This window comes from Oncorhynchus mykiss, chromosome 30 (assembly GCF_013265735.2).
Source record: "Oncorhynchus mykiss isolate Arlee chromosome 30, USDA_OmykA_1.1, whole genome shotgun sequence".
Classification (NCBI taxonomy): domain Eukaryota; kingdom Metazoa; phylum Chordata; class Actinopteri; order Salmoniformes; family Salmonidae; genus Oncorhynchus; species Oncorhynchus mykiss.
Window position 1 is genome coordinate 45967870 of NC_050570.1, and position 14211 is coordinate 45982080.

The 14211-nt window shown below is 42.3% G+C and overlaps 1 protein-coding gene across 3 annotated transcripts in view; it reads left to right on the forward strand.

Moving 5' to 3' along the window:
- The window catches only part of LOC110521932 (vesicle-fusing ATPase), a 45077-nt gene extending 32627 nt beyond the window's left edge, over positions 1–12450 (forward strand). Inside the window, exons 9-23 of one of the 3 annotated variants that reach the window (XM_021599907.2) lie at positions 1640–1795; positions 2049–2248; positions 2630–2795; positions 4383–4457; positions 4837–5024; positions 7468–7563; positions 7714–7870; positions 8047–8180; positions 8582–8648; positions 8893–8972; positions 9141–9275; positions 9431–9544; positions 9787–9842; positions 10297–10340; positions 11461–12450. In XM_021599907.2, the coding sequence (XP_021455582.1) occupies positions 1640–1795; positions 2049–2248; positions 2630–2795; positions 4383–4457; positions 4837–5024; positions 7468–7563; positions 7714–7870; positions 8047–8180; positions 8582–8648; positions 8893–8972; positions 9141–9275; positions 9431–9544; positions 9787–9842; positions 10297–10327 (1655 nt within the window). In that variant the 3' untranslated portion in view covers positions 10328–10340; positions 11461–12450. The remainder of the gene's footprint in view (positions 1–1639; positions 1796–2048; positions 2249–2629; positions 2796–4382; positions 4458–4836; positions 5025–7467; positions 7564–7713; positions 7871–8046; positions 8181–8581; positions 8649–8892; positions 8973–9140; positions 9276–9430; positions 9545–9786; positions 9843–10296; positions 10341–11460) is intronic. The other 2 variants (XM_021599906.2, XM_021599908.2) reach the window with 2 other exon arrangements.
- Positions 12451–14211: the final 1761 nt, after the last annotated feature.

The following is a 14211-nucleotide window of genomic DNA, read 5'->3' on the forward strand; positions in this document are numbered from 1 at the left end:
GATTGTATTTATTATCATTAGTCATTTAGGTCAACATTGGATCATTCAGAGATCCTCACTGAACTTCTGGAGAGAGTTTGCTGCACTGAAATTAAAGGGGCTGAATAATTTTGCACACCCAATTTTTCAGTTTTTGATTTGTTAAAAAAGTTTGAAATATCCAATAAATGTCGTTCCACTTCATGATTGTGTCCCACTTGTTGTTGATTCTTCACAAAAAAATACAGTTTTAAATCTTCATGTTTGAAGCCTGAAATGTGGCAAAAGGTCACAAAGTTCAAGGGGGCCGAATACTTTCGCAAGGCACTGTACATGTTCGTCATTTATTAAATTGAACTGAACACTAAATACAAAGTAACAAAAAGAACAACCGAAACAGCTCCGTCAGGTACAAAACAGAAAGCAACTATCCACAAAACCCATGTGGGCAAGAGCTACCTAAGTATGGTTCTCAATCAGAGACAACGACAGACAGCTGTCCCTGATTGAGAACCATACACGGCCATAAACAAAGAAATACAAAAACATAGAAATAATAACATAGAATGCCCACCCTAGTGTCACCCTGGCCTAACCAAAATAGAGAATAAAAAGCCTCTCTATGGCCAGGGAGTGACAACAGGTGCATCAAATCTGGGACTGAGAGACTGAAAAACAACTCCTATCTCTAGGCCATCAGACTGTTTAACAGTCACCAATAGCCTTAGTCACTGTTCTAGTCAACTACCACCCGGTATTCTACTCTGCACCTTATATACATACAGTAGATAGTCATTGGACACTGGTCATTTTAATAATGTTTACATACCGTTTTACCCACTTTATATGTATATACTGTATTGTAGTCATGTCTCATCCTATATAACTACTGCTGTACACACTCTTTCTATTCAGATATATACACTACCGTTCAAAAGTTTGGGGTCACTTAGAAATGTTCTTGTTTTTTAAATAAAAGCACATTTTTTTGTCCATTGAAATAACATCAAATTGATCAGAAATACAGTGTAGACATTGTTAATGTTGTAAATGACTATTGTAGCTGGTAGGTGATTTCTACATAGGCGTAGAGGCCCATTATCAGCAACAATCACTCCTGTGTTCCAATGGCACATTGTGTTAGCTAATCCAAGATTATAATTTTAAAAGACTAATTGATCATTAGAAAACCCTTTGCAATTATGTTAGCAAAGCTGAAAACTGTTGTTCTGATTAAGAATGAATGAATATTGGCCTTCTATAGACGAGTTGAGTATCTGGAGTCCCTGTCGCTGACATTGCTCGTTCTGATATTTATTAATTCCTTAATTTTTCTGGATAATGTGTGTTGTTGATTTATTTTTTTCATTGTCATTGCTAGGTATTACTGCACTGTTGGAGCTATAAACACAAGCATTTACTTGCACCTGTTATAATGTCTGCAAATCTGTCTAAGCAAGCAATAAACTCTGATTCAATTTTTTATTTGATTTGTCAAAATACATTTTGAGACCAAATTGACCAAGATTGATCAAATCCTGCAACCATGGGAAAATAACCATTCTTTATCCATTGTTACAGTTTTCATTGTGATGTCTATTTGAGTATGTTTTTAATGCATTTTAAATAACGTTGTATTCAATTCCTCTTTGCCCACTAGGCAAGGCCAAGACCAAAGAACAGCGTCAGTCCATCATCAACCCGGACTGGAACTTTGAGCGCATGGGCATTGGTGGTCTGGACAAAGAGTTCTCTGACATCTTCCGCCGAGCCTTCGCCTCTCGTGTCTTCCCTCCTGACATCGTGGAACAGATGGGTAAGGCTCCCCACTCCATAGTCTTAGTTAGATCATGCAGTACTACCTACAGTGCGGGCACAAAAAGTAAGGTCGAGCCGCGGTATTGGCAGAACAAATGTATGTGCAACAATGGCGTCTCACAGTGCCTCCTAGTGATCATTTGTCATAAACTAAATTGTCTGTGTACACAACTGGAGCATGCTGTGCTTTCAAAAATTCAGAGATTGACTGAGAAACGTTGGTCGATAGACATTGTTCCAATGCGCCCTAGGTTGTAAGCACGTGAAGGGAATCCTTCTCTTCGGGCCTCCTGGTTGTGGTAAGACTCTGATGGCCAGGCAGATTGGCAAGATGCTCAACTCCCGCGAACCCAAGATCGTCAACGGCCCTGAGATCCTCAACAAGTTTGTGGGAGAGTCTGAGGCCAACATCCGCAAGCTCTTCGCAGATGCAGAAGAGGAGCAGAAGAGGGTGAGTGGCCAGCCGCCATCTTTTTTTTGATGACCACAAGTTATTAATCAAACTAAAATATCTATCCACGGCCTCCTGAGTGGTGCAGCGTTCTAAGGCACTGCATTGCAGTGTTTGAGGCGTCACTACAGCCCGGGGTTCGATAGCCGGCTATGGCCCGGGAGACCCATGAGGGCGACACACAATTGACCCAGTGTCGTCCGGGTTAGGGGAGGGTTTGGCCGGCCAGGATGTCCTTGTCCCATCGCGCTCTAGCGAATCCTTGTCCATCCACAATGAGAAAATCACAAACAAATGTTATACGTCCATGCATGACTGACTGTCTCTCTCTCTTTCTCGTCATCCACTCTGCCTACTCTCCCCTCTCTTCTGTCATCCTAGCTGGGTGCTAACAGTGGTCTGCACATAATCATCTTTGATGAGCTGGATGCCATCTGTAAGCAGAGAGGTACTGGGCAGGGCAGTACAGGAGTCCACGACACGGTGGTCAACCAGCTGCTGTCCAAGATAGACGGAGTAGAGCAGCTCAACAACATCCTGGTCATAGGTAGGTGTCACGTTCACTGTCTTCAAACTCCCTGTCATAGATGAGCCAAGGCGCAGCGTGCATGTAATTCCACATCTTTTAATAAAGTGAAACTTTCACAAAAAAAACAGGTAAACAGAAACCGACTGTGACGCAACCGTGGAGCACAGAAAAAATAAATAATTACCAACAATATTAGGTGGGGAAAAAGGCTGCCTAAGTATGATTCCCAATCAGAGACAACGATAGACAGCTGCCTCTGATTGGGAACCACACTCGCCCAAAAACAAAGAAATAGAAAACATAGAATGCCCACCCAAATCACACCGGGCGTAACAGTAGGTAGTAGTACACTCTTCTGTAACATACTGGTCATAAATAGTTAGTGGTACACTGTCCTATAAATCAAATCAAATTGTATTAGTCACATGCGCCAAATAAAACAGATGTCGACCTAACAATAGCAATGCAAATAGTCTGGGTGGCCTTTTGATTAGATGTCCAGGAGTCTTATGGCATGGGGATAGAAGCTGTTAAGAAGCCTCTTGGATTTAGACTTGGTGCTTCGGTACCACTTGCCATGTGGTATCAGAGAGAACAGTCTTTGACTAGGGTGGCTGGAGTCTTTGAGAATTGTTAGGGCCTTCCTCTGACACCGCCTGGTATAGAGGTTCTGGATGGCAGAAAGCTTGGCCCCAGTGATGTACTGGGCCGTACGCACTACCCTCTGTAGTGCCTTGTGGTCGCAGGCCGAGCAGTTGCCATACCAGATAGTGATGCAACTAGTCAGCATGCTCTCGATGGTTCAGCTGTAGAACCTATTGAGGATCTGAGGACCCATGCCAAATCTTTTCAGTCTCCTGAGGGGGAATATATTTTGTCGTGCCCTCTTCACAACTGTCTTGGTGTGCTTGGTGATGTGGACACCAAGGAACATGAAGTTCTCAACCTGCTCCATTACAGCCCTGTCGATGAGAATGGGGGCGTGCTCTGTCCTCTTTTTCCTGTAGTCCTCAATCATCTCCTTAGTCTTGATCACGTTGAGGGAGAGGTTGTTGTCCTGGCACCCCATGGCCAGGTCTCTGACCTCCTCCATATAGGCTGTCTTGTCGGTGATGAGGCCTACCACTGATGTGTGATCAGCAAACTTAATGATGGTGTTGGAGTCGTGCCTGGACGTGCAGTCATGAGTGAACAGGGAGTACAGGAGGGGACTGAGCACGCACCCCCGAGGGGCCCCTGTGTTGAGGATCAGTGTGGGGCAGATGTGTTGTTACCTACACTTACCACCTGGGGGCTGCCCGCCAGGAAGTCCAGGATCCAGTTGCAGAGGGAGGAGTTTTTTCCCAGGGTCTGGGAAAAATATAACATATAACATACTGGTCATAGGTACTGTAGGTAGTGGTACGCTGTCCTATAATAGAATACCTGTTATAGTTGTTGAACTTTGCTGAACAGGTGTCAGTTTTTATAGATGTAATTTGAGGTATAGATACCAATCTTACATTAAGCCTCACATAGCACCAGAGATGAATACATGACTCTGGTTTAACTAGTAACTCCATCTTTATATTTATATCCACCTTACACCATTTATTTTTCCCACAGGGATGACCAACAGGCCTGACCTGATAGATGATGCTTTGATGAGGCCTGGCAGGTTTGAGGTCAAGATGGAGATCGGTAATTATTTTTAATTGAACCTTTATTCAACTAGGCAAGTCAGTTAAGAACAGATTCTTATTTACAATGATGGCCTACCCTGGCCAAACCCAGACGACGCTGGGCCAATTGTGCGCCATCCTATGGGACTCCCAATCACAGCTGGATGTGATGCAGCCAGGAATCAAACCAGGTACTGCAGTGATGCCTCTTGCACTGAGATGCAGTGTCTTAGACCACTGCGCCACTCGGGAGCATATCTCTGTGCCTTCTCCTTTATTTCCTGGGTTGTTCCTTTTCGTATGTTCCACCACCCTTTTTTGTATTATTGTAGTGACCTCTCTACCTCCCTGAATGCATCTTTACCACTTTCATTCTTCCTTCCCTCCCTCCCTCTCAGGTCTTCCGGATGAGAAGGGGCGTGTTCAGATTCTCAACATTCACACTAATAAGATGCGTGACTTCGGCCTGCTGGCTCCTGATGTGGACGTGAAGGAGCTGGCTGCCGGGACCAAGAACTACAGTGGTGCTGAACTGGAGGGACTGGTCAGAGCTGCCCAATCAACAGCCATGAACCGCCACATTAAGGTTAGAGTCCAACCAATCAACAAACATGAACATCCATGACACGCTTAGACCAGTGGTTCCCAAACTTTTTATAGTCCCGTACCCCTTCAAACATTCAACCTCCAGCTGTGTACCCCCTCTAGCACCAGGGTCAGCGCACTATCAAATGTTGTTTTTTTGCCCTCATTCTAAGCCTGCTACACACATACTACACATTTATTAAACATAAGAATGAGTTTTTGTCACAACCCGGCTCGTGGGATGTGACAAAGAGCTCTTATAGGGCCAGGGCACAATTAATAATAATCAATAATTTTTCTCTTTTATTTAACCATCTTAAATCTTATTTGTTCATCGAAAATTGGGAATAACCACAGGTTAATGAGAAGGGTGTGCTTGAAAGGATGCACATAACTGATTAAATTCAATTTTCACAAAACCGCTTGTTGCAATTTCGATGAGGCTCTCTTGTTCAGATATCGGTTAGTGGACTGGAGGCAGGGCATGAAAGGGATAGTGAATTCAGTTGTTTGTGCCAACCGTTTCGGGAAAGTACCTGCGTAATTGCATACCCAACTCACTCAGGTGCTTCGCTATATATCATTTGACATTGTCCATAAGCTTGAGTTGATTTGCACACAAAAAATCATACAATGATGGAAAGACCTGTGTGTTGTCGTTGTTAATGCAGACAGAGAAGAGCTCCAACGTATTAATCACAGCCTCAATTTTGTCCAAACACATTGAATATAGTTGCAGAAAGTCCCTGTAATCCTAGATTCAGATCATTCAGGAGATAGGCCAGTCGTGTGAGAATCTTGTCATCATGCAAGCGGTCAGAAAAGTGAAAATTATGGTCAGCAAAGAAAACTTTAAGCTTGTCTCTCAATGAAAAATACACAAGAGTTCAGGGGCCTTGCTTTAATAAAGTTAACCATTTTCACTGTAGTGTCCAAAACGTTTTTCAAGCTATCAGGCATTCTCTTGGCAGCAAGAGCCTCTCGGTGTATGCTGCAGTGTACCCAATTGGCATCGGAAGCAACTGCTTGCACACTCGTTACCACTCCACTATGTCTCCCATATACCAGGAGCTGTGCCAGGCGCGCCAAGTCTGTTGACTCATCCAGCTGTAACGCATAGAATTCACTGGCTTGTATGCGAAGCAGTAATTGTTTCAAAACATCTCCTGCCATGTCACTGATGCGTTGTGAAACAGTGTTGTTTGATGAAGGCATTGTCTGTATAGCTTTTTGGACTTTTTCCTCCAGCAATATCCCAGTCATATCCGCAGCAGCAGGAAGAATGAAGTCCTCCACAATAGCATGTGTTTTGCCTGTCCTAGCCACTAGGTAGCTCACTATATAAGACGCTTCTTGCCCCTTCTTATTAATGGTATCTGTTGCTATTATACATGTCTTACTACTAGAAAGTCATCTTAATTCTCGCTCAAGAACCTCCTGTGGCTTATTATTCAAAATGGCATGTTTTGTTTCTAAATGTCTGCGCAAGAGTGAAGGTTTCATCGAGTTGTGAGATAGTACTTTTGCACATATAACACACTGTGGGCGAGGAAAGGCACTACTCCCAATATAAGTGAACCCCAAATCAATGTAGTTCATATTTGCACCTCTTCGATGGTCCAACGTCCCTGTCTGTTGTTCGGTGCTTTCCCGGGTAAGGGGGCAGTAACTCTTTGGCTGTATCAGATTCACAACTGTCAGTTTCCATGCTAGCTGGGATAACAACAAATGTAGAATTTCTGATGCCGCTATTGTATGTGCTCGTGGAAGCAGAACAACTTGTGTTGTCGACAGGTGCAGGTATAGTACTGCTGGTAGTAGCAGTAATACCAGTAGCGCTGGTATGTGTCTCTATGGACCCGGACCTTACATTTTTTTTTAACCATTTATCAATTTTGGAAAAAACGGAATGAACAGCAGTTGCGTTTGGATACATACGGACCGTTAGTGGAATTCCCGCGAGAGAGTAATGGTTAAAGTGATTGGATGTTAATTATTTGATTAGGCTACCTGTATTTGATATTGTGTTGTTATTTCGCCGGACACTAGATGGTTTAATTTTATTTTTGGCAGTGAAACGAGGCTACTCAGGCGAGGAAAAAACAAATGTATAGCCCTGTTGGAAAATATAAATTGACTGTTTAAAAATGTGTGTGTGTATATATATATTTAATTATTTTAATTATATATTTTTTTATAAAAAATAAAAAGTGAATTACATTTTTATTTGGTGAACCCCGATGGCATTGCGCGTACCCCAGTCTGGGAATACCTGGCTTAGACTATCCAATTGACATCTTTGAACACACATGGCATGGTTAGACTCCACCCCTTAGCAATGTGCTTTTAGGGGCTTTTATTAATCTCTGCCATAACTCTGTCCTTTGTTAAGTCTACTGTATATCACAGTCAGATCAGACTGATATTTATTTCTGTGGTTCCAGGCCACAGCCACAGTGGAGGTGGACACAGAGAGAGCCGAGAAGCTGCAGGTCACCAGAAGCGACTTCATGGGCTCCCTGAACAATGACATTAAACCAGTAAGTATCTCTCTACTATATGTGTATTCACGTAGGACAGTAGACAAAGTGAATAGGGTGTCATTTGAGATTGACTATCATTCCAATCCTAAAAAGTTCTGCCCACTCCCCCTCCTCTTTATCCTCATCCTCCCCCTCTTCCTCCCCCAGGCATTTGGTTCCAACCAGGAGGATTACGCCAGCTACATCATGAACGGCATCATCAAGTGGGGCGACCCTGTGACCCGTGTGCTGGATGACGGGGAGCTGCTCGTGCAGCAGACCAAGAACAGCGACCGCACACCACTGGTGGCCGTGCTACTGGAGGGTAGGCCTGACCACACACACATACACACAAACACGTGTGAGCGAACACACATATACACATGCAAGAGAGCGTAGGCACATGCAGGTGGAGCTCACACACTTAAGCACACACACAGTTGAAAAACAGCCCCCCCCTTCTCTCTCTAACAGTCTTTATTTGTCCATCTGTCCTCTTAGGATCCCCTCACAGTGGAAAGACGGCCCTGGCTGCCCAAATCTCGGAGAGCTCAGAGTTCCCCTTCATCAAGATCTGTTCCCCAGACAAGATGATCGGTTTCTCCGAAAACTCCAAGTGCCTGGCTATCAAGAAGGTGGATGTGCACCATGAAAGAAAGATTGATACCTGCATACTGTTGAATGCTCCTGCAGTTTTATTAAGTGTTTTGACTCTAATGTCTTTGTAAGGCTGGCACCATGCTTATAGAAAGAGATGGCCACTGTGCCAGAATCTGGTTGAATGGTAGACTAGTTGTGGCACTGCTGACTTTGGACCACGCATTGCCCCATAGAGTTGGTGGTTCGATCCCTGGGTCCCCCTCTCTCTTTACTAGCTACTTCTCTCCAGTTTATCAGTCTCCCTCTTTTCCTATCTGATGTATCGATAACAACTAAGAGCAGAAGAAAGAGATTATTGCCAATACCTACTGTATTTTATTATTATACTGTCTTTTTGTGTTATTTAACTCTGTATCCCCTGCCTTCCTTCCCTCAGATCTTCGAGGATGCCTACAAGTCTCAGCTGAGCTGTGTGGTGGTGGATGACATTGAGCGTCTCCTAGGTGATTCTCTACCTCCTCATTCCTCTGAAACCTCATTCTCCTTTTAGTCTAGTGGACCTCATAATTCCATCTCTAGTGGAGCAACAAACTCGTATCTCTTCTAAACTTTCTAATGATGCTGCAGATAAACAAAACACTGCATCTAGAGCCAAGACCCAGTCTTCAATCCTGAAGGAATCAGCAGCAACACTAGTGGGTCCTGTCTGAAGTACTGTTCTGATTTCTTTGTGCTCCACTCCTTTAGACTACGTTCCCATTGGACCTCGCTTCTCCAACATGGTTCTCCAGGCCCTGCTGGTGCTGCTGAAGAAGACTCCTCCTAAAGTGAGTGTTCACTGTTCAGTTCAACACTGGTATGGTTGCATTACTTAATGCAGGTGTTGAGTTATATTAATGTGTTTATTTACATCTGTCTGTGTGTCTATGCGTATAAGTATGTGCATGTGCATGTACGTGTGTGTAACTCTGTCTGTGCTTTACTCTGCCTACAAGGGCCGTAAGTTGTTGATCATTGGAACCACCAGCCGTAAGGAGGTGCTGCAGGAGATGGAGATGCTGGACGCCTTCAGTACCACCATCCACGTCCCCAACATCTCTACTGGAGAACACCTGGTGGAAGCCCTAGAGGTACGCACACACACTCACACACAAAAACAAACAAGTGAACACACACACACAGACACACACACACAATGTAAATATTGATTAAGTATTTTAGTAGCTAATGCTACTGTCTTGCTTGTGTGCCATTTGTTTACTCATTGTCATTGTATCCTTTGTAGCTACTGGGAAGCTTCACGGATGCAGAGCGGGTCACCATCGGCCAGCACGTCAAGGGAAAGAGGGTCTGGATTGGCATCAAGAAGCTCCTGATGCTAATCGAAATGTCTCTGCAGGTCAGTGGCAATCAGCACTCCTCCTCCTCATCATCGTTCAGCTGCAGAACAGTCGACCACAAGCGTCATCCAGTAGCTATGGTCGCTAGAAAGGTCTCATGCCTCAAGAAGTGGTGCAAACGGTTTTATACGGTAGAGCCTGCATAATGCCACATATTTGCACTATCAAGGTGTGTCTTCTTCTTCTTCTTCTTCTGTAAACCACTGGTGTTAATCTTTGGTTTCCTGCTTCCTTCCTCCAGATGGATGTGGAGTACAGAGTCACTAAGTTCCTGCAGCTTCTTAGAGACGAGGGGGCGTAAGTACTCCCCAACCCCTCCCCCTTACCCACCCACGCAATCATCCTTCACCCTGCCTGCATGCGACTCAATCACAGCCACCCAATCACTTCCTTGCTTTGACTTTATAACCCTGCCTTCCTCTTCTACATATCCATTACTCCATTTCTATCTCTGTGAATTTTACAACAAGGATACACAATAACAGGCACATATCTAAGGCTAAAGTAAAAAAAACACAATTTACTATATTACTAGTAGTATAATTAGTACAGTAGTAGTACTAGGACATCAGTATTACTTATTTGACTGACACAAATGGGATCCTATGAACATGAAAGACTGTATCATGCTTATTCATGTTCTTGAAGAGGGCTATGAATAAAGTTGTCATACTATCACTTTACTTGCCCACTGGCTGCCAATGCAAGGTATCAGTCGTTGACCGGTGTGATCTCATTTTGTCATCACCAGGTTGGATGACGCCAAGCACATCCGAATTTAAGCTGTCGCTGAGGGTAAGGCCATCAGTAGAAGCTACGAGGCTAGCTATGAGGCTAGCTACCCAGACATTTAACTAGCTTCCCTAGCTACCTCCTCTAGCTTTAGGGAATAGCTTCCCTCATTCAGCTTTATTACAAGGATACCAATGTTTTAGAACTCTAGAAGGCCCTGCTGGCACTTCTGAGATCGTTCCTGTATCTATTTACATACCCATTTACGAGGAATACCCTCGGACAAACTTGTGCTATGAGCAACCAAATTCTACATTTCAATGATCACATTATCAAACAAATGACATATCAAGCATATACAGTTGCGGTCAAATATATCAGCTTATGGAAACTGATTTAAAACTTGTCATTAAAGAAGCTATTGTTTAGGTAAACTGACATCAGCTGTGAAGACATTTTATAACATGTTTTATGTCATTATAATGAATGCATTAGGAGGTTGTTACTGAAGATTTATATGCATGACGTACCTGCCACTCCTGTGCCTCAATCATGTCGATGTAATAAAAACATTACATAAGACAACCTTATGATCATTCTCTCCCTATGTTATGACCTGCCATGACATATTGTCCAGATTTAGTGGCTGATATGTCCCTGCTGTGATAGTCTCTGACAATGGACACCACTTATTCCATATCAGGGGTGCATAGCCTCAGTCCTCAAGCCCTTTGAACTACAGACCGACTTCTACCTGGGAATCTGTGACATCAAGTACCAGGGAAAAACAAAAGCAGCAAGACTGCAGAACCCTAGGGCCTGAGTTGTGCTCCCCTGTCCTAGATTGCTGTTGTTGTTTTTTTACAAATTGTTTACAAGAAGTCTTTGCTTTCCTTTTGAATAGACATTCTACACAATTACCGTATATTAGAAAGGTAATTAAAGTGCTAAAATTACTGTTAAAAGATATAGTTCACCATTATGGTTCTCTTCTTGTTTTATAGCATATCCTGTTCAACATTACTTTGTCTTTTTTGTTGTTGTGTGAGTACATGCTGTAGTACAGAAGGATGTGGTTTATGATACGTCAGGTGTTTAAGGTTGGGGACACTGATAAATCATTGTCACCTAAAGGAGTCTGAATCAGTCTTATTCTCATCTCTCCACACGACTGTCTCTCCAGAGAACACACCGACCGCAATGACCGCAGCTACACGTTCGACTAGAGCTGGAGGAGCGTCTGACCAAGAGGCAAAAGGAGGAGAGAAGGACGTCCTCTGTTCGTCATCCATTCTCATCCAACCAATCCGAGAGGGAGAAGAAGTCGTCCCCTCTCACCCATGCATGTTTCAGTGGCAACTGTCGTCATCATCCATCCACCTGACACTATCGACATATCACATTACAGAAACCTATTGAAAATAGCACTGTTCCAATATGTTATCTGTATGAAACGCAATATGGATTGCAAAGTGCTGTCTTGTGTATTGTGCGTATATTTAGCCATGTATGTTTTAGCATTCTGTATTTACAGTACTGTGTATCTGTCTTGCTATCTATATTTATTCAGACCAGTAGATATATCAGTCTTGAAAACATGATATATGTATTATATATACACATAGATTCATATGAAGCGCAAGTCATCAAAATATTTTGAATATTCAGATGATAACATACAGTATACAGTGTAGTGGAAGTGAGAAGTGTCGTTTCGGGTGTAACTGTATTTCCCTCCACCCTTATATTATTTATTTTCTGTACATAGTATATATTAAATACAGTATATCATTAATTATTTCAAATCATTCTATTGACTTTAATTGAGTAATATATATCAGTATTGTTGTTCATCTCAAAACAAACTTGAAGATTGTGGATGAATAAGATGAATAAGCATTGCTTCTGTGTGTGCCTGTAAGAGTGAGTGTGTTTGTGTCTGTGCGTAAGTACAGTATGTGTGTGTAATTTAATCCAAATTTGACCAGTCTTTTGTTGTGATGCATTTGTTAATTTATTACTTTATTTATTACATGTGAACAGTACTTGTTGTCAAAGGCTCTTTTTATGTTCTGTCAATTGACCATGTGTGTCAACATACAGATGTATTATTGCAATAAATTATGTTTTTGGAAATGATTACGAATTAATAAAAAATTTAAGCTTGAGTCAATAAGTATTCAACACTTTTATTATGGCAAACCTAAATAAGTTCAGTAGTATTTTTTTCTTCTTACCAAGTCACATAATAAGTTGGATAGAATCATCAGCGTTTGTGGGTTTGAATACAGGCTCAAAATGGCCAGAAACAAAGTACTTTCTTCTGAAACTCGTCAGTCTATTCTTGTTCTGAGAAATGAAGGCTATACCATATGAGAAATTGCCAAGAAACTGAAGATCTGGTACAACGCTGTGTACAACTCCCTTCATAGAACAGCGAAAATTGTCTCTAACCAGAATAGAAAGAGGAGTGGGAGGCCCCGTTGCACAAATGAGCAAGAGGACAAGTACATTAGAGTGTCTAGTTTCAGAAACAGACGCCTCACAAGTCCTCAACTGGCAGCTTCATTGAATAGTACCCGCAAAACACCAGTCTCAACGTTAACAGTGAAGAGTTGACTACGGGATCCGTAACTGAGATTAAACAAACATTTGGATATTGTCATATTTAAACAAACTACTGAAACAAATAAACAAACAGTGGGCCACACCACAAATGTTCACAGCACAGTTTAGCCTACACATGACCTTTAGGGACAAAGCACTCATCTGGACAGGTGTACACTGTAAGGGCATGATTTTATACCATTTTAAATATTCCCCACTAATAAAGGTCCCTTTGGAAACACTGACCAACTTTTTGTTTCCTACCCTGTCATACTATTGTTTATTTAAAGGCAATGGAAAAACTTGATTTCCTGTGTTTTATATATATTTCCACAATTGTGAAAATTAAGATAATACCCTTTTAGTGTAAGAGCTGTTTGAAAAGACCACCTGAAATTGCAGCCTGTTTTGGTGGGATGGCATTTTGGCACACCCTGGTGATATCGCCAGGCAATTAATTAGTTAATACCCAAATAAGAAAGAGAGATCCAAATTTCTCAGCCAATAACAGCTAACTTTCAGTTTTCTCCTCCCCACTCCCAAGACAGTCCTAGCAAAAGTCTTGCTTGAAAAATTGCTCTCTGCTAAGAAGTTATTTTTATTTCTTGTTGACCAGTTTAACATATATATATATTTTACAGTAATGTACTTAATTGTTACCGAGAAATGATTTGATATTGAGATAAAAACAGCTGCATTGGACCTTTAAAAATAGAACATTTAGTGTCACTGTACATATTTCAACAAGCATTTGTGCTCTATAGCAGGGTTTCACAAACTCCGTCCTGGGCTCCCCCTGGGTGCACATTTCGTTTTTTCCCCAAGCGCTACACAGCTAATTAAAATAACCAACTCATCACCAAACTTTGATTATTTTAATCAGCTGTGTAGTGCTAGGGCAAAAAACAAAACCTAGTTTGGGAAACGCTGATCTATAGGATTGTGCTAGAGCTATAGTGTTGAACTGCAGCTTTGACATTGCCCTGTAGAGAGCAGTAGACATTTTGATAAAAACTCTCTTGGCTGCATACTGCACGCACCCATACTGTAAAGGAGAGGGGCCTATGTAGTATTGCTGTCTGTTACGTTTCCCGGTCGTAGCAGCGGAACGAGAACGGTGCTAAAATGTCCATAGTGGAAAACCAGAGTATTAAGAGCTCATTTACTCCGTTTCTGAAATAGTCTGCTCAACGCAGCGTGCTTACGGATGGTTGGTTAACGTTTCCCGTCTGATAAATTCTAAACTGCGTTGTTCGTTAAATTCCTAACCAGGAGATACGTACGACTACCACCGGTAGCCAGGTAAACTGGTTGGATTTGACACTTG